Raw genomic sequence first — 27,916 nt, forward strand, 5'->3', positions numbered from 1 at the left:
AATGTGCAGCTTAGTGACTATTTACTAATTCATATATCTGTGTTTACCACTTTGAAGATTGAGTTATAGGACATTTCCAGAACTTAGAAATCTTTCTCATATTCCCTTGCAATCCATATCCTCCAAATGGCATATTATTCTGACTTTTCTCACCTTAGATTAATTTTGCCGATTTTTGAACTTTATGCCTTTGAAATCACACATAATATGCTGCCTGTTTAAATGAAAAATTCTATCCTGATAGAAATAAACGCTTTGCAACCTGCTTTTTCTGCTTAGCGCTGTATCATGAACATTTTGCAATTACGATCTGCAATAAAATCATGATTTTAAATTGGTTATAGTAAACAGTTGTTCTTGGTTATATTTAAATACTTACTCTATGTGTATGGTTTTTTTTTTAATTCATGAGGGAAGAGAAGTTCAGAGTCCATGCAGACATCAAGTGTAGAAACAGGGATTCAAATGTGCGTCTCGGGTGCTCATTCTTTTACTGCAAAAAGCAAAGTGCTCAAATCTGAAGAGGGCCTTGTAGTGTCTTGCAGAGGATATTATAATAGCAACAAGAATGACTAATAAGTATTAATGGCTCATGACGAGTGAACAAATGTTATTCATTACCTTAATATATTAGGCCTTATTAGTAATGTTTACACAGTATTATTCACGCAAATATTACCGGTCTGTGTCAGGGGCAGTTGCTGGGCCCAGAACCAAGTCTCCACCTCAGGTCTCTGCCTCTCATCCCAGATGTGCAAGGACTGGGTCTTCCAGGGACACGCCCTCGTGGAGCTCTGGAGAGCCAATGGGCGTGCAGAAGGCGGGGCCCTGGGAGCGACAACTGTGCTACCCAGTGGGCCAACACCCCAGGCCGCCTCTGGCCAATGGGCTCGCTCCTTCGCGACGGTTGGAAGTGGTGAGGCGGCTCCGGGGGCTGTTGTTCAGTGCGGGGATTGACTGAGGAGGCTCGGTGTTGGGGTCTAAGCGGGGGTGCTCAACGTCCTTCCTCTAGTCCCAGGTGAGTGTAGCGGCGGCCCGTGCCTGGGGAGCCTCCTGAGACCTCCATTTCGGGCGGAGGAGGCCGGCCTGTCGAGGGCGGAGTAGGTGCGCTTAGGAGCTCTGGGACGGGGGGTCGCAGAGTCTGGGCGAGTGGGGAGGCCGCTCTTTCTCGTCAGAGAACCGCGGTCTCAACAGGCCGGGGGCGCCGCCCTTCCCGGCGTCTGGGGAGCGGGTGTCCGGGCGGAGCTGGGCCCGAGCCTCTAGCTGCCGGCTTGCGGGTCGTGGTGGCCTAGTGTGGCCTCTACAAGTGCGGCCTCTAGCTCAGCGGACCCGGGTTCTAGTCTCCCCTCTGACCAGCTCTGCAGCCGTAACTGTGTCTCCCTGTGGCAACGCTCCCGCGGTCTCTAAAATGAGGATGATGACTTTCACCTGAGAGGGTTGCGGTCTGGATTGAAAGATTGTCGGCGTAAAGCGTTTAGCAATCAATAAGCGCACAGGAATTGTTAACTGCTGTTTGCGAAGCTGGCGCCCTCTGCCCTCCGCATCCCCGACGTCTCGGACCTGGCTAGGGGAGGGAGCCTTCAGAAACCGCCTCCCGGGTCCTGACCCTGAGGTGGCAGAGGGTTGTCCCCGAAATCCCGGAGAGGGGTTCCTTTCAGTTTGAAGACTTCCTGGACCAAGGCACTCCGCGCGTTGGCCCACGCACCCCTCACAGTGACCCCTTAAAGTACTGACAGTTGTTAGCGTGAAGAATTTGAGGCTCAGAGAGGCTAAAGCACGCGTCGACCGAGTGGCGGAACCAGAATTTGATCCTCCGAGCGGTTGACTGCGAGGCCCGAGTGCCCCGCACGTCACCTCCAGTCCCCTTGCACTTGCTTTCTCGGAGCCCTGGCCTTGGTTTGGTGGGCCGCGCTAGATCGCCCCTAGCAGCTGTGGGAGAGCCCTGAGAAAAGAATCCAGACTTCCACTTTTGGAGATGTGATTTATTTTCATAGGTGCTTCCTTTTCCTAGATTACATTTCTTATTAGAGTGGATTTCTTGAATCATGTCACTCCCTAGTTTAAAACCCTTCTGTGGTTTACCGGTGAGCTTGGGATATATAATCCAATATACTTTCTGTCCTACATGATAAAGGATTCTTAAATCATTTCCCGTTTTCATTTTGCTCCTCCAGATCTACCTTCGCTTTCTCTTTCACTGCCTTTTATGTCCATTCCCTGAATGGGTTTTTTCCCCACCCCCACCCTCTGTTTCACTTCCTCTTTGCTAGGCTGGCTGGCTCTTGGCACTTAAGGTCTTAGTTTAAATGTTACCTCCTCAGAAAGTTCTACCCTCATCACCCTTATCTAAAGTAGATTTTCTCCACTTCATCTTCATTTGTCTCTGTATTTTTCCATCAAAATACTCACCTTAAGGTATGTCTTTTTCTTTGCTTATTTTTCTCTATCACTGAATTGATCCTATTAGGTCAGGTACTATATTTCTTTACTTTGTATTAGTGCCAGTCCGCAGTGTCTGACACACAGGGCCTTAAATAACATGTTACATGAATATTTGTTTTGAAAAGTAAGTTTGAAAATGTCAGAATCATTAAATAGCCCTATTAGGGAGCAGTATTTAAGACTATTTTTGCTTCATGGAAAGGAATAATCTAAAGTAAATATTGGTAGAAAAGTTTCCAGGGCTTTGCTTTCTGCACTGACATCTTGTTTGAAAAGCAGGGAAAACTTTACAGAGGAGAAATCTGGCAGTCACTATTTCAACTACCTCAAAGTTAACATCATCTGTAATAATAAGACTGTTGACATCATGTGCTTTCTGATATAATGCACTCAGATGGGCACAACATCACTTCTATGGTATTCTTTCCAAAAGTGTATTGATCATGAAAAAACATCAAACCCCAACTGAAGAACATTCTACAAAATAACTAGCCAGTATACTTAACAAGGGTGTGAGAGATGAAGACTGAAGAAATATCAGGTCAAAGAAGGTTAAGGAGAAATAATAACCAAATGTGTTATGTGACCCTGCATCAGATCTTGAACCAGAAAAGGGGTATAATTGTTTGAATGATTTGTGAAATTTGAATAAGATCTATAGATTAGTTACTAGTATTGTATTGGTGTTAGTTTTCTGCATTTTGTAATTTGTGATTATTTATGAATTGGGGGAGGAGTATATGGGAGTTCTTTGTGCTGTTCCTCCTGCAAGTCAAAGTATTTTAAAATGAAAGTTGAAAAATTAGGTAAAACCCAAATGTGTTGGGTGTTAAAGTGCTTTATTAATGCACTGGTTTTATTGACATTTTCTGTGCACTAGACTTTTCTTTTTGTGTTTTGCATGTCATCCTTAAAGCAGAAATGAAATTGAAAGTTCACACTTCTTCCTCTGTAGTTTTCAGGAAGAGCTAAAGATGGCTGAATTTCTAGATAACCAGGACACTCGACTGTGTGACAACTGGTAAGAAATTAAATCTAAGAAATGTTATGGAATGAAGACAAACTGGCTTCTGTGAAGAGTTGGTTTATTTACTGGCAGGTTAAAAATGGAGCCAGATAATATATCATGCAAATATGTGGGGCTAAAGCCTTTTTAACAATTTGGAATAAAATTGCCTTTTTAGTAATTTGATAAGATGATTGGTTTAGGTAGTGTAGAGTAGTGAAGACAGTGATGGGATAAAGCCGGACATCAGGGCGCTGGTTCCTGCCTTAAATTAGCTAATGCTTTTAGCAAGTCACTTGACTGCTTCAGAGCCTCAGTTTTTTGACCTATAAGTAAGGGAATTTATTTTTTGTCTTTCTGAAAAATACATTTAAACATTTATTTAAAAGATACTAAAAATATAATAAAATGTTTGGACTAGATGAAAGTTTTTCAAATTGTGTTGCAGGGTTCCCCTAGTGGCTACAGTGGTTATCTTGGAATTGGTTGGGAGCAAGGTTTAGTGAGCTTGGCTCTACTTCTAGTCATGAGAGAGCAGTTCAACCAGAGCAGTTCCACTGTTTCTTTTATAAAGGATTTTGCTAAAGGAATGTTCCACTTAAAAATAAAGTCAAAGTCTTCCAGCAGTCCAGCTTAGTCATTGTCATTTCATGATTCTAGAACTGTTAGTGAAGACTGGGTACAGTCTTGAATGTTATGCTTTCTGTTTTAGCGTTTTTAACCCACATGAGTGACACAAAAGAGCAAGAGCAACTTTTTCTTGGAGAAATGAAAGTTAGGAGTGCAGCTAATAAGCAGGTGATCCCTGGTTGGAATTTCTTGAGAATTTGGTATTTCAATGATATACAAGTGCTTTTACAGAAAGCCAGAGAAAAAAGCAGAGCAGAACTGTCTGTGCTGTGTTTACCTTACCAAATTGCAGAAGAAGAAGAAGAGATGTTAAATAAGGAAAATAGTTTGGCGTAGATTGGTGAAAGGTTCAGGTCAGGTAACAGTCTTCCTTTTTTTATTAAGACCTTTTTCTTTCTGCTCAGCCTTTTGGCAGATTTAGGATATAATCAGAGCACATGCTGGTCACAATATGTCTTCCCAGCTTGGAATGAAGATTTCATTCCTGTGAGGGTGTCTTGACACTTGGGTATCTTTTCCTACCATGCCACTATCACTTTCTGCCATTTTAAAAACTATGTTAGCTTTATTGGGTTTTATATGTACTCTCACTGATAGAAAGTAATCAGTGATACAAATAATCACAATAAAACATTACTGTGGGTTTTATAAGAAATGGTTTTACCAGCTTTGGCATCAGTTAAGCTATTCTTGTTTTATTAGTTTACTCCAATTTGAAGGAATCTCAAGCCTAGGACAATATATAAATAACGACACTAAGGGAGTTTAAAAAAAGGGTAAGTTGATGGAAAGCTAATGAAAACAAGGTTATTCAAAGCCAAAGCAATTTAAAGAAAAAGCAGATTAGTATGGAAGGCTTTCTAAGCCAGCACAGATCTCCCAGCTAGTAACCCTATTTAAATTCTAGGTTATACAGTTTTATCTTTACAACCATATTCCCATTTTTTCCTAAGACAAGTTAAAGGTATTCTTCAAACTATGAACTGTGAGTAGACCCACTGACCAATGAAAATAATAGTTTGTTGTGATTGAAGGTTTTTTTTTTTTTTTGAAGGTGTTTTTGCATATTCTTACAGAATATTCTGTGGGAGGAGAGTGCAGTTCTAGGGAACAGAAGCTTTAATATTAAAGCCTTCGACTTTATTTTACTAAATAATTAATTTCTGGCATGTTGTGCTCAGCATTTGGAAGACTACTGGGAACTTTTCTGGTAACCTTGGTTTGCCTTTCAGCCATTTCTGTTTAAGATGAAATTTCATCTTTAACTTGCTAGTCAGACCTTCCTTGGGACTTTTAGTAATTTTATCTGGATATGGGATTGTGTTCTCATTATCTCTTCATTTTATTATCTCTAGGTAGCTAGCAAGTATATTGGTGTTTTGTTCAGTTGGAAAGTTTGGTGGGACTATCTTGGCAGTTAAAATTAAAACAAAGCTAGTCAACTGTTTCATGTAATTGTTGCAAATAGCTTTTATCTTTTTCTTTCAGTGGTTTCTTTCCCAAGACGTGAAAATGTTTAATAGTAAATGCTCTGTGGTCTTACCTGACAGCTGCTTTTGATTTTTGCTGCTTCATGTTACAATTATGTGGGGTTTAATATTTTTTGTTTTAATTCTAAAATTTTAGTGGCCTTGTGTATGTAAAATGCTTTATGTCAATAGGTTATCCTGAATAGCCCTATAAAATAATAAATCCAGACATTTTTTTCTTGATTTTCTTTTTTTTTCTTTGCTGTTAAGATTGCTGTCAAAACTATGAAGAACCCAGAATCTCAGCACCCTAAGCAGTAATTACTGCCATTAATTTTTTTGTGGCATTTACATACATACAATTTACAGTCATGCTAGATCTCTGCTTTTTTCACTTTATCAGTGTACTATACTTGACTTAGCTGTTCACTTACTATCTAAATATTTTTAATGATTTTCAATTTTTTACCATTTTATGACACTAATGAAAATCTTCATAATCCTAAGAATGGGATTACTGGGTTAAAGAACATATAGGTTTATGGTCTTAGAGACTCATTTTCAGGCTATTTTTACACAGTTTACACCAGCACTGGTAATATATTAGAGTATTAGTTTGACCCATCTTTAATAGTGGGATTTGCTGATTTTAATTGTTGTTAATAAGTTTAGATGATAACTTTGGTTTATAGCTCCCTCCACTGTATATTTTAATATTCTACACTTTTAAAATTTTAAACTGAATTTTTAAAATTGATATACAATCTTACATTAGGTTCAAAAAATGAATTAACTTAAAACCAGTTGTTTCTTTAAAAAGGTAGAAATTTCAGAGAAAGAAGGGAAGTTAAATTCATCAATACATTGATAATTTTGCTCTTTATCCATTTGAGATAGTTGATTGTTTGTGTCATAATTCCATATCTATATAAAACTAAACAAAAGCCCCAAGGAAGTTCTGATCACAGTTGATTCCTCTACTGTGAGGAATCTAGTTTTGCTATGAGAGCTGCCTTAATAGTTCCCCCATTGGATGAAAATGAATTTACATTAATTTGGTGTATTGGTCTTTCAGACTGGGAGATGAACATCAATCATCTAACTTGGAAAGATTTCTTAGACTGTGTATGAAGATTAGAACCATTTAATAAAGCTATCTACAAGCTTAGATAGTAAAAGTAAGGCCTTTGGATAACATGTGCTTTCAGTTTCAGTGTGTATACACTCCTGTTAAATTTAAATGGTTTTATGCTTTCACTTAAGATTGTCATTTTTTTCCTCCCTTCTCTGTAACTTTGATAGGATTTTTGATTGGATTCCTTAAACAAAGGAGAATGGCAAAAAGTGAGTGAGGAGACAGGATTGGGAGAAAAGGTTCAGGATTTCATTTTTACACAGTTCTGCAATGAAGTTTATACCAACCCAGTCAGAGAACATGTTCCCAACAAGCATCCAGGCTACAGGGCTTTGAAAGGCATGGAGGACATAAAGGAGGCAGTTTCCCTTTCACTGCTGACTATCCCAAAGCTGGTATCTGTTCTTTTTGCTCTAACTTTTAGTAGAATAAAATCCAGTGAGTAGAATAAAATTTAGTGGAGGAAAATCTAGTGAGATTAAATAAATGGTAGACTGTTTTTTATAATCCAGTTTATCATTGTACTTTGGGGCATGGATGGTTTTGGAAAAGCGTAACTCAGCTCTCTTGGCGTCTGACTTCATGTCGATGATGATGGTCAGCTCTGAGAGAGGCTGAGCTTATAGAGATAGTGCATAGCACTCATAACTTGAGTGTTGCACGGAAGATTCCAAACCTGACTTCAGAGTTAATTCTTGAAAAGCAAGGGTATTACCAATCATAAGAGCTTATATTCACTAAGCAGAAATATGGAAACTAAAGGTTGGGCTGGATAGGTTTCCATGTGATAACACTATGCATACATCAGTCAGTAATGCTTGCCTTTTTCATTGATCTATTTCTGTAGCAAAAAAGAAATTCCTGTGTTTAACTTTACCATCCATGAGATCCACTGTCAAAGGAACATTGGTGTGTGTCCCATCTGCAAGGAACCATTTCCCAAATCTGACATGAAGACTCATGTGTCTACTGAGCATTGTCAGGTGAATCACCAAGTACTCAAATGTTCATAAATGTATTATTATATTATACTTGCTGTTCTGCAATAGCAAGTGAGCATGTTGTCACAAAGCCAATTTGTTGATTCTTCTTACCCTAGGTGACCTGCAAATGTAATAAGAAGTTGGAGAAGAGACAGTTAAAGAATCATGAGGTTAGTTTGCTACACTATGAAGGGAGTGAGTTACCTTGGGGCCAGTCCTGCTGAGATTATAGAGCCACCTGCAGAGCAGGCCAGTCTAGTCTGGTTGAGTCCTTGTTCGCATCTTAAAGCCTGTTTGAGGCATTGACTCTGCTGCCAGATTCCACCTCATGGCTATTGTGCTCCATGCTCAGGCCTCAAAGACTTTCGCTTTGGAACTGAGTCTATCATTTATACTGTGGTTTGGCTATTGGCAGTCTCACTGAGTGCCAGGCCAAGCCTGGGGTTGCCCGTATGGCGCAACCTCTTAGTACACAACCTGCCTTACATCTTGTGATTTTATTTTGACTTCTTGATTACTTGGAAAACATGCTGTTTACACCTAAAGAAATTCCTCAGCATTTGACGAGAGAAACATAGTATCATTTGGTCCTTAGTTGAGATAAAACTGGCTATAGTTGAATGAGCATATATATTTTTTGGATAAGCATACTAATTTACCACTTTAAAAATCCCAACAACTGTTTAGTTGGTAGTCACACAGGAGTGTTCATATGTAAAAGCTTACCAAGATTTGTACTTGTGCTTTTCATTCTATATACTTAAATAAACAAATTGTTTATGATTTTAAAAGGTAATTCATATTCAGTGTAGAAAATTTGGCAAATATGAAAAGATAAGAACCACTTATAACTCCACAGCTCAGACATAAATGTCTGATAAGTACTTTGGCACTCTACTTTCATTATTTTTTCTAAGCATTTAATCTGTCTTATTAGGTCTTACCAGCAAGGGGGGTGATTGAGGTCACATTAATAATAATAATGAGTATTTCTTTGGTTCTAATATCTACCTGTTGCATAAAACAATCTCCAGTCAACTGCCCTTTCTTCTAGATTCCCTTCCCCTTCATCTAGCTTCTATTTCTGGGAGTCATGGTGATTATAAAGGTACAAGTGCAAAGTACTTCCTAACATTCTTGCAAGTCAGACTATGACAGCTGTAGACCAGAGATTAACTCGAGTCTTAAAAATTCTCTTTAAAAGAAATATTTATACTTTATTTGCTGTTCTGGTGGGTTACTAGTACCTTTTAGGGTTGTTAACAAAGTACTTACTATATTATCTGGTATGTGCCAGCAGTTATTTGCTCTTTTGCTGTTGAGTAACTTAAATCAGTGTCATTTTTCTAATAAAACTAAAAAAAAAATACAGAACTTTCTGAATTGGTTTTATAGCCACATGGTACATAAATTTAAAGCTATGAAAGCATATACGTCTCTTCCACCTGTTCCCAAGCCCTCTTTATCAGTGTCTTGTGATTTCCACAAGATGTATTCCATGCATATACAATGTCTGAAGTGTTTAAAGTAGCATTTAGAATAGAACTTGGGTTTAATTTGTATGAAAACACATTTTTGCTCTTTGACACAGTGGTTGTAAATTATTTAAACATTTGAAATGATGTTGCATTAAAGTTCTGAAGTTAAGTTCTCAAATTTTAAATGTGCATATCACAGTAATATATTCCTTTATATCTTTTTAAGTTTTGAGTATATTTTAGTGACAGGTCAACTTAAGTATAAAAGTTTTGTCTTTCATCTGCAGAATACATTGATACTCTTGGGGTTGTCTTCATTGGTGACTCCTGCATTATTTGATGAATTTAAAGCCAGTGCTATATACATATGCAGAGATTAGAAAAATCAGTGTCTTTCTAAAGGGCAGTCTCTTCCTCATTACCAGTTACATATGACAAATCAGAATCATAGAGGGAAATTGGACTGGTAGAGCTTTGACAAACATATCTGAATTGCTATGCTTTTACTATTTGCTCCTGGGCTTCTTTCGCTGATTTTGGGTTACTTTGTAATGTGTGCACAAAATAAATGATGGGGTAGTTGAGTAAATAGATTCTTCCTAAAAGTTTCCTTTCTTCCTTGTAGAACCTGGTGGCAGGAACAAAGAGAGAAACTGTGACTCTTAAATGCATAGAGAAGTGTGACAGTGAAGCTAGGGCTGGAAGAGAATACTGAAGTAAATACTTTGTGCTTTCCTGGTCATGTGCTAAATCAGGACTTCTCTTAGATCCACATCCTAACTGCTCTATTACTCTGTGTTGTAGGAGACTGAGTGTCCTCTACGGCTTGCTCTTTGCCAGCACTGTGATTTGGAACTTTCTGTTCTCAAACTGAAGGACCATGAAGATTACTGTGGTGCCCGGACGGAGTTATGTGGCAATTGTGGGCGCAATGTCTTGGTGAAAGATCTGAAGGCTCACCCTGAAGTTTGTGGGAGAGGAGAGGAAAAGAGAGATGAGGTTGCCATGTCTTCTAATGCGTATGATGAGTCTTGGGGGCAAGATGGAATCTGGATTGCATCCCAACTTCTCAGACAAATTGAGGCTCTGGACCCACCTATGAGGCTACCCCGGAGGCCCCTGAGAGCCTTTGAATCAGACCTTTTCCATAGTAGGACTAACAACCAAAGGAACATACCAGCTCAGTTTCCAATCCAGAATAATCTATGTGAGTTATGTTTGGGATTAGAAAATTGGAATGGTATGAAAATCTCAGGGTGAATGGAAGTAGGACTTTAGGGCCAAACAGATCTTAATTTTAGAAACCTGACTAGCTAGGTAACATTAGGAAGAATACCTAAATTTCCTATTGATGGAATAACAGAACCTCTTTGCTGTTGGATTATTAATGGATCACAGTTAACGTTGATGATGATGATGACGATGATGATGACAGTGCTATTAATAGCTGACATTTACAGAGTACCCCCGCTGTGCTTCAGGCATTTGCACAGTACTTTACATATATTGACTCATTTAGTTCTCACAACAGTCTATGAGGGAAGGTAAATGGTAGGGCTGGGATTTGAGTTCAGGGAATGTGACCCCATGCTTTAGATCATTCTGCTGTAATACAGAAAACATAGTTACAGCTCAGTAATATTGCTTATTAACTAAAAAATGAGAATGATAAAGGAGCCTTTTATCATGGCTGACTTAATATTTAGAGTCCTCTGAGAAAGGGAGGGCTGGGCCTCCTTTGTTTTTCCATAGACACCTGTATACCTTGAATATTTAGCAGGCATGGACTTGAGCTAAGGGTTGGCAATATCTGTAATATCTTTTTTTTTTTTAAATCCAAAACAGACATTATTTATTTATTTTTATTAAGGTATCATTGATATACAATCTTATACTCAGGTTTCACATGAGCAACATTGTGGTTACTATATTTCCCGCTTTTATCAAGTCCCACCACATATCCCATTACAGTCACTGTACATTAGCATAGTAAGATGCTTGTAATTTATCTTAAACACTGGTTTTTGCTTCTTCCAGTGGAAGAACAAGAAAGGCAGGAAAGGAATAGAAGCCGACAGCCTCCCAAAGAGGGTGGAGAAGACAGTGCAAATTTGGACTTCATGTTGGCCTTAAGTCTGCAGAATGAAAGCCAGGCCCCCAGTGTGGCAGAGCAGGAGTTCTGGGGGGCCGTTTGTGAGGCGGACCCGTCCCATGAGGTTCCCAGTGCTCCGGATCACATAAAGGGTAGGTTTGTTTATTTTGTACTAGTCTCTGTCTCTACAGTTTTTTGTGGGGTTTTTTTGTCTTTATATATACAATTCATATAAAACTCAGTTTTTCATGAGATAAAATTTGCCTTTTTATTGGTTTGCTTTTCCCAACTTTTTATTTTTAAAAATTGTCAGAATAGTACAGTGGCTATCTATGTACCCCTTGTCTATATTCATCAATTATAGTATTTTCCATTTATCTACATTCATCTATTATTTCCCCCCTGCACCATTTGAGAGTAAGTTGTGGGTATAACATTTTATCCCTATTTCAGCATGTATTTCTTAAGAACAAGGGCATTCTCCTATGTAAACAATACAAATAACACTCTCAGGAAATTTAGCTTAAGTTCCCTATTTGTGTAAACTTTTAGAGCGTTTTTATTTTGTTTTCAAATCCAGGATTATGCATTGCTTTTAGTTCTTTTTAGTTTACCCTCTTTTTTTTTTCCTTCATTTAGGATATTGGCACTTTAGAAGAGTCCAGGCTAGTTCTGCAGAATATTTCTTTCTCAGTTTATATTTGTCCAATTGTTTTTCCCTGTTTAGATTTAGCTTACGGTTTTGGCAGAATGCCACATTGGTGATGCTGTGTCTCTCTCAGTGTGCCAATTTGTCATATTATTAGCTTTTTCCCTTTAAAATAACTAGATGCAAGATGTTATTTTGAGATTGCTGGGGAATAGGATATTCACAGTCTTTTATCCAGCAGTTTTAGCATTCATTGATACTTCTGGACTGACTCAAGTATTAGTTTGGCAGTTGTGTAAAATGGAGATTTTTTTTCTCTTTCTATCTTTTGTTTTATATTTATTAGTTGACATTATTCTATAAAGCACTTCACTTCCCTCTACTCCCCTATTTAAAAACAATTCTTTTCTTTAATATTATTGGGCCCCTGGATTAAAACTCAGTTTTAAAAATAAAAGTTAGATTGTGAGCAGTGGACCACATTTTGAATCTCTTGTTCAGAGAATAATATGTTTGGGAGATGCATGTCATATTTAAAAAGCTCAAGTTGTTGTAAGAGGTTTAAGGGATCTGAAAAGTAAGCAGCTCTTAGATGTGATTTTTCTTCAACTTGAGCTTCTAAAATATGACATGCATCTCTCAAACATATTAATCTCTTCGGAAAATGCCCTAGTCCCAGAGAAAGTGTTTTCTAAACTCTGAGCCACATCCTTTAATGTGAGCCTTCTTGTCAACCTTCAGACTTGACTTTCATCAGAGCATTTAGGTTGGTGCTGAAGAAAGTAAAATTACAGTAGCCCAGAGTGACAGGTGGAGACTCTGGAGTCAGTGTTGTCTCCTTTATTTTCTCCTGGGTCGTTTCTTGGATTGCTTTACTGACAGCTTGCTTGCTTGTTTCATTCCATTTCTCCTCTCTGGTTTGGAATTTATATTCTGCATGTCTGTTCTTGTAGTAGTTATCCAACATGTTTCTTTAACTTTATAAAGACTAAATTTAATTAGCCTCATCACACTTCTCCCAATTTATACAATATCTTTAGAATTTGGATCATCCCTTTAAGACTTGATGTTAGCGTTCTCTCTTGATATTTGTTTTATATACTTGCTATATTCATCATTTATTATGTTTATGATTTTCTTTGCTCACCCATTCTTCCTTGTTCTGAGAGTTTCTTTCTAGGATAAATTTCTTCCTGAGGTATATTCTTTAGAAAGTCTGTTGAAAGTGTCCATTGATTGTATATTCTCTATTTTGGTTTGTCTGAAAATATCTTTATTTGTCTCCAGGTTTGATAGTTTCTCTGGTCATACAATTCTAGATTGTCAATTATTTTGTCTTAGTTCTTTGAAGATATATTATTTCTTGGGTTCTTTGTTTATAGAGAAGTCAGATCTGTTAGTGTTTATTATTTCTCTGTAGGTACTGTTTTTTCTGTCTGACTGACTTTAAAATCTTTTTGTCTTTGGTGTTCTGCAGTTTAGTCGTGATTTCTCTGGCTTTAAATTTATTGGGATTTGCTGACCTTCCTGATTCATAAATATAGTATTTTTCCCTATATGGAAATTGTCATCTGTATTTCTTTGATTATTGCCTGTCTCCCATTCTCTGTAGTCTCTCCTTCATTTCTGTTTACATGTATTGGACTCTATCCTCATGTTCTTAACTTATATTTTCCATTTTTTTTTGTCTTCTGTGTGCATTCTGGGTAATTTCTTATCTGTCTTTCTAATCTTTTTAATATGTCTATTGAGGTTTCATTTCAGTGACTGTACTTTTCATTTGTTCTATTTTTCTGTTTAATTTTCTTCAGTGTGCCTCAGCACTTTTTAAGTAATGTCTTGTATGGGAGGTATTCCTTTTCCAATTTCCTTTTTAACATGCCTTTAAACATGTTAAATATATTTTTCTATTGTAACTGAAAATATCTCTAAAATCTGTTTTTTGCTCTGTGTTGTTTCTGCCAGCTCTTACTCATGGCGGCTTGCTGCTTCCCTCTGTGTGCGTGTGTTTTAACATGAGTGTTCTGATGTATTCTTCTATGAGTATTCAAATATGCTTCTAGCAGTTGCCTAGGGATACTACTAACTAGGGCAAGTTTAAATTGAAATTTTGGCTTGGGTTTTTAAAAATCATAAATGTGAATTGATGTAAAAACATAAAATGTAGATTCTGAACTCAAATCCATGTAAAGGCCAAACTCTGGTTACTCTTCTTTAGCAGAGACTTTTTTTCCTCTCTTCTGCCCAGAGCCAAAACCTAGTAAGGCAAGTTTCCTTACCTCCTTTCCTTGTTCACCTTCCATTTGTTCAGCAGTCTTATAGAGACTGTTTTGTTTTGGGGATCCTCGGTTTAAAATTGTTCTTATTTATTTACTCCCTTATGTTACTTTTATGCAACATTTTGGAATTTTCATAGTTTAGTGCTGTAAGAAGGCAAATGTAGATGATCAGATGATCAGGTGTGTGCCTATGGACTAAGTATTAATCCAGGCTAGACAAGGGCAGCAAGACATCCACGGATGCAGAAGATTTCTCTCAAAGCAGGGGGGGTGAGGTTCTGAGCCTCACCTCTGTTGATCCCCAAATTCTCACCTGATGGCCGCCCTGCGACTGTGCCTGTCTTAGGTTGTTCCTCCCTTGAGGAATCTTACCCGTCTCTGGCTAACCAGTCATCTTCCGGGGCCATACAGGGAAATGTAAAGTTGGTAAGTGAGAGAGAAGCCATATTGTTTGCAAAGGTTAGCTTTTTACTTCTTTGCAGATTTATGCCCTGTGGCTTCTATGCCCAGCACTTGTCTCGAGGTATCTTTACCACCTGGAGGAATTATGATACTCGGTAAATTCGATATGAGGCACGAATTCTATTTAAGGTTTGTAATTAGGAAGGAAGAAGAAAAGCTATAGATGTAGCATATGAAGGAAACTTGGGAGGATTGATTATTTCTTTGACATATCTTCTTGTATAGTACCTTAAGTATGTATAGGTTTTAAACTACTAACTAATTTGCACACACATATTAACATAATAGGAATACGGTGACATAAACAAAGCAAATCTATAATTACCAGCCATCTCCAGTGAAGCCAAGAAAACCATTTAGGCACCCTAGGCATTTGTGAAAATTTATCTATGATATGATGGATATTTTCCAACTGTACTTGAACCATCAGACAAATTAAAGCAGCCCATTTCTGGGATCTGTTCACATCCCATATGTTCTTTTAACCATAGATAGTCTATAGTCATGAGATTTTGGGGTGCTACAACTTGCACCCCTCCCAACTCCTGGTTGAGTTCCAACAGTACAGATCCAGTCAAATTCGTTGTCTCACTGTATGCACATGCCAGCCTAGACATCTCCCTCCTCCTTCTTATGGCAAGTCCAGGAGACGGTGGGCTGGATGCAGCCACAACCGCAGCATCGTCCGGATCCCTGTGGAGGCTTTTTGATGATCATCCCCCGGCACGAGTCCTCCAGAGAGTGCTGATGCCGGAAGCTCCTCCTCATATCGTATCTTAGTTCATTTTCTGGGTATCCAAGCTAGGCCTTGATCTTCTGCGTAGAAACAAACAGACCCTTTGCCCACACTTTGACATGCCCTCTATACCACTGTGCAGAACTCATTGGAGGTCAGCACACAGTAACTGCTTTTTTTTTTTTTTTTTTTTAATTAAGAGAAAGGAATATTATCAGAAAAGAGTACCTCCATAGCTGATCATCTGACACCCTTTAAGTGATCAACATTAAGGATATTTAAAGCATGCGTTGATCTTTGATTTACCAATAGTTTTATCCTGTTAAGGAGTAATCCCCCTTTTCTTTCTTTCTTTCTTTTTTTTTTAAAATTTTTAATCTACACTTACCTGAAGAATACTATGTTTACTATGCTCTCCCCTATATCAGGTCCCCCCTAACAACCACATTACGGTTACTGTCCATCAGCTTAGCAAAATGTGGTAGAGTCACTACTTGTCCTCTCTGTGTTGTGCAGCCCACCCTCCCCTTTCTCCCTCCCCCCCATGCATGCTAATCTTAATACCCCCCTTCTTCTTCCCCCCCTTATCCCTCCCTGCCCACCCATCCTCCCCAGTTCCTTTCCCTTTGGTACCTGTTAGTCCATTTTTGGGTTCTGTAATTCTGCTGCTGTTTTGTTCCTTCAGTTTTTCCTTTGTTCCTATACTCCTCAGATGAGTGAAATCATTTGGTATTTCTCTTTCTCTGCTTGGCTTATTTCACTGAGCATAATACTCTCCAGCTCCATCCATGTTGCTGCAAATGGTTGGATTTTTCCACTTCTTATGGCTGAGTAGTATTCCATTGTGTATATGTACCACATCTTCTTTATCCATTCATCTACAGATGGACATTTAGGTTGCTTCCAATTCTTGGCTATTGTAAATAGTGCTGCGATAAACATAGGAGTGCATCTGTCTTTCTCAAACTTGATTGCTGCGTTCTTAGGGTAAATTCCTAGGAGTGGAATTCCTGGGTCAAATGGTAGGTCTGTTTTGAGCATTTTGATGCACCTCCATACTGCTTTCCACAATGGTTGAACTAATTTACATTCCCACCAGCAGTGTAGGAGGGTTCCCCTTTCTCCACAGCCTCGCCAACATTTGTTGTTGTTTGTCTTTTGGATGGCAGCTATCCTTACTGGTGTGAGGTGATACCTCATTGTAGTTTTAATTTGCATTTCTCTGATAATTAGCGATGTGGAGCATCTTTTCATGTGTCTCTTGGCCATCTGTATTTCTTTTTTGGAGAACTGTCTGTTCAGTTCCTCTGCCCATTTTTTAATTGGGTTATTTGTTTTTTGTTTGTTGAGGCGTGTGAGCTCTTTATATATTCTGGACGTCAAGCCTTTATCAGATCTGTCATTTTCAAATATATTCTCCCATACTGTAGGGTTCCTTTTTGTTCTATTGATGGTGTCTTTCGCTGTACAGAAGCTTTTCAGCTTAATGTAGTCCCACTTGCTCATTTTTGCTGTTGTTTTCCTTGCCCGGGGAGATATGTTCAAGAAGAGATCACTCATGTTTATGTCTAAGAGGTTTTTGCCTATGTTTTTTTCCAAGAGTTTAATGGTTTCGTGACTTACATTCAGGTCTTTGATCCATTTTGAGTTTACCTTTGTATATGGGGTTAGACAATGGTCCAGTTTCATTCTCCTACATGTAGCTGTCCAGTTTTGCCAGCACCATCTGTTGAAGAGACTGTCATTTTGCCATTGTATGTCCATGGCTCCTTTATCAAATATTAATTGACCATATATGTTTGGGTTAATTTCTGGGGTCTCTAATCTGTTCCACTGGTCTGTGGCTCTGTTCTTGTGCCAGTACCAAATTGTCTTGATTACTATGGCTTTGTAGTAGAGCTTGAAGTTGGGGAGTGAGATCCCCCCTACTTTATTCTTCTTTTTCAGGATTGCTTTGGCTATTCGGGGTCTTTGGTGTTTCCATATGAATTTTTGAATTATTTGTTCCAATTCATTGAAGAATGTTGCTGGTAATTTGAGAGGGATTGCATCAAATGTGTATATTGCTTTCGGCAGGATGGCCATTTTGACGATATTAATTCTTCCTAGCCATGAGCATGGGATGAGTTTCCATTTATTAGTGTCCCCTTTAATTTCTCTTAAGAGTGACTTGTAGTTTTCAGAGTATAAGTCTTTCACTTCCTTGGTTAGGTTTATTCCTAGGTATTTTATTCTTTTTGATGCAATGGTGAATGGAATTGTTTTCCTGATTTCTCTTTCTATTGATTCGTTGTTAGTGTATAGGAAAGCTACAGATTTCTGTGTGTTGATTTTGTATCCTGCAACTTTGCTGTATTCCGATATCAGTTCTAGTAGTTTTGGAGTGGAGTCTTTAGGGTTTTTTATGTACAGTATCATATCATCTGCAAATAGTGACAGTTTAACTTCTTCTTTACCAATCTGGATTCCTTGTATTTCTTTGTTTTGTCTGATTGCCGTGGCTAGGACCTCCAGTACTATGTTAAATAACAGTGGGGAGAGTGGGCATCCCTGTCTGGTTCCCGATCTCAGTGGAAATGCTTTCAGCTTCTCGCTGTTCAGTATAATGCTGGCTGTGGGTTTATCATATATGGCCTTTATTATGTTGAGGTACTTGCCCTCTATTCCCATTTTGCTGAGAGTTTTTATCATGAATGGATGTTGAATTTTGTCAAATGCTTTTTCAGCATCTATGGAGATGATCATGTGGTTTTTGTCTTTCTTTTTGTTGATGTGGTGGATGATGTTGATGGATTTTCGAATGTTGTACCATCCTTGCATCCCTGGGATGAACCCCACTTGGTCATGGTGTATGATCCTTTTGATATACTGTTGAATTCTGTTTGCTAATATTTTATTGAGTATTTTTGCATCTACATTCATCAGGGATATTGGTCTGTAATTTTCTTTTTTGGTGGGGTCTTTTCCTGGTTTTGGTATTAGGGTGATGTTGGCTTCATAGAATGAGTTTGGGAGTATTCCCTCTTCTTCTATTTTGTGGAACACTTTAAGGAGAATGGGTATTATGTCTTCTCTGTGTGTCTGATAAAATTCCGAGGTAAATCCGTCCGGCCCCGGGGTTTTGTTCTTGGGTAGTTTTTTGATTACTGTTTCAATTTCTTTGCTTGTAATTGGTTTGTTTAACTTTTGTGTTTCTTCCTTGGTCAGTCTTGGGAGGTTGTATTTTTCTAGGAAGTTGTCCATTTCTTCTAGGTTTTCCAGCTTGTTGGCATATAGGTTTTCATAGTAGTCTTTAATAATTCTTTGTATTTCTGTGGAGTCTGTCGTGATTTTTCCATTCTCATTTCTGATTATGTTGATTTGTGTTGACTCTATTTTTCTCTTAATAAGTTGGGCTAGAGGCTTATCTATTTTGTTTATTTTCTCAAAGAACCAGCTCTTGGTTTCGTTGATTTTTGCTATTGTTTTATTCTTCTCAATTTTGTTTATTTCTTCTCTGATCTTTATTATGTCCCTCCTTCTGCTGACTTTAGGCCTCATTTGCTCTTCTTTTTCCAGTTTTAATAATTGTGATGTTAGACTATTCATTTGGGATTGTTCTTCCTTCTTCAAGTGTGCCTGGATTGCTATATACTTTCCTCTTAAGACTGCTTTCGCTGCATCCCACAGAAGTTGGGGCTTAGTGTTGTTGTTGTCATTTGTTTCTATATATTCCTTGATCTCTATTTTGATTTGTTCATTGATCCATTGATTATTTAGTAGCATGTTGTTAAGCCTCCATGTGTTTGTGAGCCTTTTTGTTTTCTTTGTAGAATTTATTTCTACTTTCATACCTTTGTGGTCTGAAAAATTGGTTGGTAGAATTTCAATATTGTGGAATTTACTGAGGCTCTTTTTGTGAGCTAGTATGTGGTCTATTCTGGAGAATGTTCCATGTGCACTTGAGAAGAATGTATATCCTGTTGCTTTTGGATGTAAAGTTCTATAGATGTCTATTAGGTCCATCTGTTCTAGTGTGTTGTTCAGTGCCTGTGTGTCTTTACTTATTTTCTGCCCGGTGGATCTATCCTTTGGGGTGAGTGGTGTGTTGAAGTCTCCTACAATGAATGCATTGCAGTCTATTTCCCTCTTTAGTTCTGTTAGTATTTGCTTCACATATGCTGGTGCTCCTGTATTGGGTGCATATATATTTAGAATGGTTATATCCTCTTGTTGGACTGAGCCCTTTATCATTATGTAGTGGCCTTCTTTATCTCTTGTTACTTTCTTTGTTTTGAAGTCTATTTTGTCTGATATTAGTACTGCAACCCCTGCTTTCTTCTCACTGTTGTTTGCCTGAAATATGTTTTTCCATCCCTTGACTTTTAGTCTATGCTTATCTTTGGGTTTAAGGTGAGTTTCTTGTAAGCAGCATATAGATGGGTCTTGCTTTTATATCCATTCTATTACTCTATGTCTTTTGATTGGTGCATTAAGTCCATTTACATTTAGGGTGACTATTGAGAGATAAGTACTTATTGCCATTGCAAGCTTTAGATTCGTGGTTACCAAAGGTTCCAGGTTAGCTTCTTTAGTATCTTACTGCCTAACTTAGCTCGCTTATTGAGCTGTTATATACACTGTCTGGAGAGTCTTTTCTTCTCTCCCTTCTTATTCCTCCTCCTCCATTCTTCATATGTTGTGTGTTTTGTTCTGTGCTCTTTTTAGGGGTGCTCCCATCTAGAGCAGTCCCTGTAGGATGCCCTGTAGAGGTGGTTTGTGGGAAGCAAATTCCCTCAGCTTTTGCTTGTCTGGGAATTGTTTGATCCCACCATCATATTTAAATGATAGTCGTGCTGGATACAGTATCCTTGGTTCAAGGCCCTTCTGTTTCATTGCATTAAGTATATCATGCCATTCTCTTCTGGCCTGTAGGGTTTCTGTTGAGAAGTCTGATGTTAGCCTGATTGGTTTTCCTTTATAGGTGACCTTTTTCTCTCTAGCTGCCTTTAAAACTCTTTCCTTGTCCTTGATCCTTGCCATTTTAATTATTATGTGTCTTGGTGTTGTCCTCCTTGGATCCTTTCTGTTGGGGGTTCTGTATAATTCCATGGTCTGTTTGATTATTTCCTCCCCCAGTTTGGGGAAGTTTTCAGCAATCATTTCTTCAAAGACACTTTCTATCCCTTTTCCTCTTTCTTCCTCTTCTGGTATCCCTATAATACGAATGTTTTTCCTTTTGTATTGGTCACATATTTCTCTTAGTGTTGTTTCATTCCTGGAGATCCTTTTATCTCTCTCTATGTCAGCTTCTATACGTTCTTGTTCTCTGGCTTCTATTCCTTCAATGGCCTCTTGCATCTTATCCATTCTGCTTATAAATCCTTCCAGGGATTGTTTCACTTCTGTGATCTCTTTCCTGACATCTGTGATCTCCTTCCGGACTTCATCCCACTGCTCTTGCATTTTTCTCTGCATCTCATCCCACTGCTCTTGCATTTTTCTCTGCATCTCATCCCCTTGCTCTTGCATTTTTTTCTGCATCTCTGTCAGCATGTTCATGATTTTTATTTTGAATTCTTTTTCAGGAGGACTAGTTAGGTCTGTCTCCTTCTCAGGTGTTGTCTCTGTGATCTTTGTCTGCCTGTAGTTTTGCCTTTTCATGGTGATAGAGATAGTTTGCAGAGCTGGTACAAGTGACCGCTGGAAGAGCTTCCCTTCTTGTTGGTTTGTGGCCTTTTCCTGGGAGAATAGCGACCTCTAGTGGCTTGTGCGGGGCAGCTGTGCGCAGACAGGGCTTCTGCTTCCTGCCCAGTTGCTTTGGGGTTTATCTCCGCTGTTGCTGTGAGCTTGGCCTGGCTGGGGCTGTTCCTCCAAAATGGTGGAGCCCCGTTGGAGGGGGAGCGGCCAGGAGGCTATTTATCTCCGTAAGGGGCCTCTGTGCTCCCTGCTGCCCAGGGGGTTAGAGTGCCCAGAGATCCCCAGATTCCCTGCCTCTGGTCTAAGTGACCTGTCCTGCCCCTGTAAGACTTCCAAAAAGCACTCTCCAAACCAAAACAACAAGCAACAATGAGAGAGGGAACAGAGAGAATGGGAAAAAAAAAAAAAAAAAAAAAGGAAAAAGCAAGCGATTTTTTTTTTTTTTTTTTTTTTTGTCCTCAGGTGCCGGTCCCAGGCACTCGCTCTCTGGTCCTGCTGCCCTGTCTCCCTAGCACCAGGGTCCCTGTCCTTTCAAGGCTTCCAAAAAGCACCCACCCACCGGTCCCGCAGGGAAGGAACGCTCGATATTCTTTGTCCTCAGGCACTTGTCCCAGACACCCGCTCACCAGTCCCGCCGCCCTGCCTCCCTAGCACCGGGGTCCCTGTCCCTTCAAGGCTTCCAAAAAGCACTCGCCAAAAAGAGAGAAAAAAAGGGGAAAAACGCGCGATTTCTTCCGTCCTCAGGTGCCGGTCTCAGGCACCCACCCACCGGTCCCACAGGGAAAAACGCGGGATATTCTTTGTCCTCAGGTGCCGGTCCCAGGCACCCGCTCACCAGTCCCGCCGCCCTGCCTCCCTAGCACCGGGGTCCCTGTCCCTTTTAGGCTTCCAAAAAGCACTTGCAGAAAAGAGAAAAAAAAAGGGGAAAAACGCGCGATTTCCTCTGTCCTCAAGTGCCGGTCTCAGGCACCCGCCCACCAGTCCCGCAGGGAAAAACGGGGGATATTCTTTGTCCTCAGCGCCGGTCCCAGCCACCCGCTCACCAGTCCCGCCACCGTGCCTCCCTAGCACTGGGGTCCCCGTCCCTTCAAGGCTTCCAAAAAGCGCTCACCAAAAAGAGAAAAAAAAAAAAAAAAAAAAAGGGGAAAAACGCGCGACCTCCTCCGTCCTCAGGCACCGGTCTCAGGCACCCGCCCCCAGGTTTCGCAGGGAGAAACGCGGGATATTCTTTGTCCTCCGGCGCCGTTCCCAGGCACAACATTTTGGAATTTTGTACTGGGAGGGTTTTTTCAGGATATTTGTCTGCCAGCCAGCCATATATGAGCCTCAATTCCTTCATCTGTAAAATGCAGATAATGTAGGATTTGCTTCATAAGTTTTTCCTAAGGATTGAAGTAATGTACAGAAGGCCCTTAGACTAGTGCCTAGGGTAATTACACATTTAAATTTCTTCCTTAATCAGAGTAGTGGGTAAGCTACTACTTTACTGCTACTCAGGAAATGGTAATAAGTAAATCTATTTTTCCATAGTGGAATATTTTTAGGGTTTGTCTCTTAGATGGTTCCACTGAGGATTTATAGGCCCACGAATTGCTACATCTGAGAAATGTCAAAGGATGTCACACTTTTATATAAAACCCCACAAAGGGGATAAAAGGTGGAATCAAGCTTGTTCTGTTCATTCTAAGTCTGACTATGTGGCCTGATACCTAGGTGCCGCTGGCAAGACCATGTTGCCTTGTGAATTTTGTGAGGAACTCTTTCCAGAGGAGCTGCTGATTGACCATCAGGTGTGTTGTGAATTACTAGAGGGCTTTATTAGGAATGCGTGTGGGCTCTAGTTGGTGTTAATAGGCCACATGAAGGTCTTTAGTAAGCCATTTAATACAACTCCTGTGGTAGGAGTAGCACCTGTGCTTTTTACCATGGTGTACCTGACCGTAGGAGTATGAGAACTCAGCCTGGTTCCCTCTTCAATAAAGTAATGTTCATTCCACCAGGCCCAGTCACTCACTCCATACCGTGGAGAGTAGGATGCATCTCTGCTGACCATCTTGTAATCTGGTCTTATCTCATGCCACATTTTGATGTATTGGAGTCATACTGAAGTCCTTGCAGTTCCCTGGAAGGGTTTGAGGTCTTTTTGTACTTTTTCTGTCTGCAAGGTGTGTGGCCTTCCACCCCTGCCTCCTCAACATACTCAGCAACATACAGACCCCTTACTCATAGACGTGGTTCAGACATGACTGTCAGGAAATCATCCTGAGGAATACTCTGGAGGCTCGGTCAGAGTTCCCATCTGTGCACTTCCGGAAGGTCCTGTGCCCGCTTCTCTTTTAGCCTATCACTTGGTGATGTGGTTTCTTGATCCCCTTTTGGCTGCAATTCTAGGCTGAGTTCCTTGAGGACAGGTTCTAAGTTTTCCTACCTTCCAAATTTCTCAGTACCTGGTGTATGAATGGTGTCAGATATTTTTTGAATGATTGGAAGTTCTTGAGCCATTTAGGGATGATTAGAGAATACTTTTTGTGTTCGAGGATTCCTGGTGGAGGGACTACTTTTTCCCTTAACACCCAGTTGCTCTTTATGATTTGGTTTGTCCTACTCTGGCATTTCCATAACTATTCAGTAGTCTCTGTGCTCTGGTAGAACATACATTCCCCCATAAGTGGAACAGTGCAGTATTTGAATACATCTCGTTTTTGGTTTGGGAGCAGCATAAGAAAATCCGTTATCAGAATTAATAATAATCTGGGCCTCTCTTACTGTATGGTTCTGGGAAGAATATTGAATCTTTCAAATTAAAAAAATAATAATCACGTGAACATAGTGAAAAAAACCCCAAAACAAAAAACACATGCAGAGAAATGTTTAATATAAAAGGAAAATGGCTATTTCATCTGTGATCCCCTGATCCTTTTTAGTACCTCTCCCTTTACGTATTATTAAAATTTGTGACTTCTAGAGAATGCTTTAGAAAAGCAGTCTTTTCCTTAACTTCTGCTTTTTTTTTTGACCTATGTTTTTTGAGGCAGACAAGCTGTAGCTCTTCATGTGTCTTACCTTCACTTCGTATGGGCAGCACTTCCCCCAAAGGGGTGGAGGACCCTGATGTCGTCTTCCAGAAGTTTCTGCAGCAGGCTGCGAGTCACCAGTTAGACTCTTTGATGGGCCTGAGCAGTTCACCCCCTGTGGAGGGCGGCATCATCATCCCATGTGAATTCTGTGGGGTACAGCTCGAAGAGGAAGTATTCTTCCATCACCAGGTGAGAGTCCCTGAAGGACCTGCCCGCCTCACCCCTGCCGACCCTCCGAGCAGCCCTGAGGCTTTCCGAGCTGGGAACGCTTCTTTGGCCTTTGCGCCTGCCCTGGCTGCTGGCCATGCCCTGTTTTGTGAGCTGTCTGAGGTACAGTACCCAAGGCCTTCAGACTTTCTCTGCCTCTATCAACTGAAACTGCCGTGCTTCTAGCTGCAGGCTAAGGAGACAGGACTCCATTTAAGCAGGTGTGGAGGACCGGCCAGAAGGGTTTAGGTGAGGCTTTCCCTGAGGCCACTGACACATTCTACTTTCGGCCAGGCTTTTGGGTCTGGTTCTTGCATTGCCCTCATGGTACACTTTGGAGAGGTCCTGTCCCTTCACTGGGGATATATCTATAAATGAAGGAGTTAGACTAGACAATATGAAGCCCCTTTTCACCTTTTACATCCTAGGATTCCAGTCTGTTAGTGGAAAACATATCCTGCACAGTCTTGTTTGTAATGGGGAGCTAACTGCAGTTATCTTCAGGGTTGTTTCTGTAGTTGATGCCGTATAGCTGTTGCTAAAAGACCACACATTCCATTTCTGTAATAAACACTTTTGCTTTTGGATAAAGCAGTAGGTAAGTAACTGCTTGTTTCCTCCTAGGGGAGGTTGTGAAATAAACAACCATGCAGATACTCTGTAGTCTAAGTGTAGACATACTTTTCTGGACTCCCAAGACCAGCCCGCCCTTCATCCCTGCACACATCAGACAGTGCTTCTGCCTTGGGTGCTGATGGGCATGATCCCTCCATTCCAGATGTGCTCTTAGTCCCAGGCCCTTCCTCTCAGTGGTTGTGAGTCCACCTCCCAAAGGTGTTCACCCAACCTGCTGTTTCTTCGTTTCTTCCCACTGCTTCCTCTCCTAGGAATGACTCAGGTACTAATTCTGTTTTTTCTTGTTAGAACCAGTGTGACCAACGCCCAGCCACAGCAAACAATCGTGTGATGGAGGGGATGCCTAAACAGGATTTCCAGCATCAAGAGATCTCACCAGAGCTGCCCAAGAGGCGTGTCAGACACCAGGGTATTAGCCAGGGCTGAGCCAAGGCTGAAGGTCTGCTGTTGGCTCAGGCCTGCTCACCACTTTTCACCTGCTACTCTAACGTGGGGGTTACCTGAATCCCAAGTCACCAAGCCCAGTAGGATCACCCTGGAGACTCCCTTGAGACTAGTTGTGGTTCTCTGTTAGACTGAGCTGTCTCAAGTATAGGTTTATGGGGTGGTGGCTTTGGGGACAGCCGTGAGACATGCTTGTCGGTGCTTGTTCCGCATTGGGTTTCTTGTCTATGTGCTTAGTGGATTATTTGGAAATAATTTTCAGAATTTACTGGAGCAGCCCTAAGCCACTGCTTCTAGTTGAAATATGCTTAGAGTACTTGAACTTATTAGTACTATTATATAAGAGCTTTATGACTAGGCAACTAAACTTTTTGAAACCCAGCTACTACAAAGACAGTTGGAAATTATTTTCAAGGTTGTCTTGCATACCATTGTTGAAGTTAGGAATCTGTACTTGAGGACCCAGGGAATAAAGTATACAGTGTGGACAAAGTGTTCCCAACCTTGGCCTGGATGTGGGTTTCAGGCAGCCTTTAGGGGTGAGGCATTTGTCTTCTATCTAGAATGTTTTTGTTCCTGCCCTGAATCGAGCACTAATTTTAAGAGAGCAGGCTTTTCCCTAAAGCTTTTGCTCTTTCCTCTTCTCAGGAGCCCTGTCTTCTGGTTGCATGGATGATACCAAGCAAGAAACAGCCAAAGGGCCCACCTACCCTCTTCCCCCAAGCAGACCCATTAACAATATGATGGCTGCCTATAACCGAGTGCCAGCGTCCACACCAGGCTCCAGGCCTGGGTGCCAGCCCAGCCCTCCTCGTGTACGGAAGCTCAACAACTTAGACAGCCAGGACATCCGGGGGAGGAATCAAAACAGCCATAATGGGGCCCTGGCCACCGGGCATGTTCCAGTGATTCACCCCGTTCGAAATCTCTACCCAGAAAACCTTGTGCCCTCTTTCCCCTGTGGGCCTTCAGGGAGATGTGGAGTGAGGTAGGAATCAGCCTGGGAGTGGAGCTTCGGGCAGCTTGGGAGAACATGGGTGTGGACATTGCTTCAGTTGTGGCCAGATTCCAAAATGTTATCTGTGGGGTTTTGTGGTTTGGTGGCTTTGTCTGCTACTAGAGAATCGCTTTTGTCTGGTTCTAGCTATTTCTGTTTTTGACTTTCCCTCAGGGGCATCTCATGAACTAATTTCTAATCCTTTTCTTTTTAGTGGTAGGAGTGAAGGAGGCAGGAACACCCGGGTCACCCCCATGACTACCAGCTACCGCAACAGAACTGCAAAGGTAGCTGGGGATGCAGCCCGTAATGCCCTGGGGACTCAGCGGGCGGGGCTGGTGTGGATCCGGGGGTCAGAGGAGCCTGGGCATCAGGCCGACTGTGGCTCAAGGGGTCTTCTGTTGGCTTTTGATGAGGAAGTTTCTATAGAAGCTTGATGTTTTCTGGTATCTGGAGGAGGGATACTGCCTTTTCACTTCTACATGAACTGTGCTTGTGTTCTGTTCTTCAACAGGCAAAACCCCCCAAGCAGCAGGGCACTGGGGATGCAGCGGAGGAGTGACGGCGTCCGCAGAGCACCCGCACGCGCTGCCTCCCCGCCCGGCAGCTGTCCCCACACGCAGGCCTGCCCATCAGGCTTTGTGGGCAGGGGAGATTTTATGGATTTTATCTTTTTCTAGGTTATGGCCATTTTGTGTCTTTTGAGATTGTGCTGTGGGAGTTTGGGGTTTTGAGGGAGGGTTAGCAGGGAGCCTGGTGAGAAATGTTTCAGTTTTAGCTGCTGCCTTTTGGCAGCACAGAAATACACGTGTGGCCTCCCCCGGCCCGGGCTCTCCACCTTTCGATATTCTGTCACCGCTGCTTCTTGGTGCTGTGTGGTCCTGGTGGCAGGAGGAGAGGGTTTGAGAGACCTGGTACTTTCCGGTGAGCTGATTCTCTTCCCTGCAGAGGCCTAAATTTGGGAACTTCTAGGTACCTTCCTGTGTACTGCCCCTTTCCACTCGAGAATTTGGGCCTCTGGTATGTGTGGAGGAGCTGTAGTAAAGTGTCCAGGCTGATCTCGATATGTGTTAAGAACAAGGCTTCTGGAGATGAGTGGACGTGGGGCTTTGTTCTTTCACTCTGCTTCTTTGGCATTCGGCCTCGCTGCCTTCCATTTCTGGTGGGAGCACAGCTCCTTCGTCTTCAGCTGCTTCCCGATGGAGGTGGTCAGGGGCTCCCTGTCCTTGCCGGGGCCATGCTGGACTCTGCCCTGAGCAGGGCTGGGGCTTAAGTGCCACGGCTTGCTCTGAAAACCAAGTATCAGAGCCCCTTTTCATCCCCGTTTTATTTTACTATTATTATAATTATTAACATCCTTGTAATAGAAATAAAGTTTGTACTTGGAGTTCACCTGAGTCTTGTTTCCTTCTCCTGGGCCCTCTGTGGAGACCTCAGGGAGGCCAGAGTGGGCTGGAATCAGCTCTGAGATACAGAGGAAGATGAGCAGGATGAGGCATTTTTTGTGCTTCCGGG

At 41.0% G+C, this 27,916-nt stretch overlaps 1 protein-coding gene across 3 annotated transcripts; it reads left to right on the forward strand.

Annotated features, from left to right (window-relative positions):
• The first annotated feature begins 862 nt into the window (after positions 1 to 862).
• On the forward strand, positions 863 to 27,793 carry TRAFD1 (TRAF-type zinc finger domain containing 1). 3 transcript variants are annotated; one of them, XM_017660214.3, is made up of 13 exons: positions 918 to 1,018; positions 3,398 to 3,463; positions 6,850 to 7,077; positions 7,530 to 7,665; positions 7,782 to 7,835; positions 9,948 to 10,350; positions 11,181 to 11,387; positions 22,754 to 22,830; positions 24,076 to 24,306; positions 25,249 to 25,369; positions 26,053 to 26,392; positions 26,616 to 26,688; positions 26,916 to 27,793. In XM_017660214.3, the coding sequence occupies exons 4-13, from the start codon at positions 7,633 to 7,635 to the stop codon at positions 26,961 to 26,963; spliced, it is 1,587 nt and encodes a 528-aa protein (XP_017515703.3). In that variant the 5' UTR covers positions 918 to 1,018; positions 3,398 to 3,463; positions 6,850 to 7,077; positions 7,530 to 7,632; the 3' UTR covers positions 26,964 to 27,793. The 3 variants fall into 3 exon arrangements, with proteins under 3 accessions (XP_017515700.3, XP_017515703.3, XP_017515701.3); XM_017660211.3 differs by lacking the exon at positions 6,850 to 7,077 and having other exon boundaries at positions 863 to 1,018; XM_017660212.3 differs by lacking the exons at positions 918 to 1,018; positions 6,850 to 7,077 and adding an exon at positions 2,283 to 2,415.
• Positions 27,794 to 27,916: the final 123 nt, after the last annotated feature.

Source organism: Manis javanica, chromosome 15 (assembly GCF_040802235.1).
Source record: "Manis javanica isolate MJ-LG chromosome 15, MJ_LKY, whole genome shotgun sequence".
In the NCBI taxonomy this organism is placed as follows: Eukaryota; Metazoa; Chordata; class Mammalia; order Pholidota; family Manidae; genus Manis; species Manis javanica.

Coding starts and splice junctions, on each gene's coding strand:
- TRAFD1 (XM_017660211.3), top strand. CDS start 3,417: ATGGCTGAATTTCTAGATAACCAGGACACTCGACTGTGTGACAACTG. Junction 7,666..7,781: donor TGTCTACTGAGCATTGTCAG/GTGAATCACCAA, acceptor TTCTTACCCTAG/GTGACCTGCAAATGTAATAA. Junction 10,351..11,180: donor TCCAATCCAGAATAATCTAT/GTGAGTTATGTT, acceptor TGCTTCTTCCAG/TGGAAGAACAAGAAAGGCAG.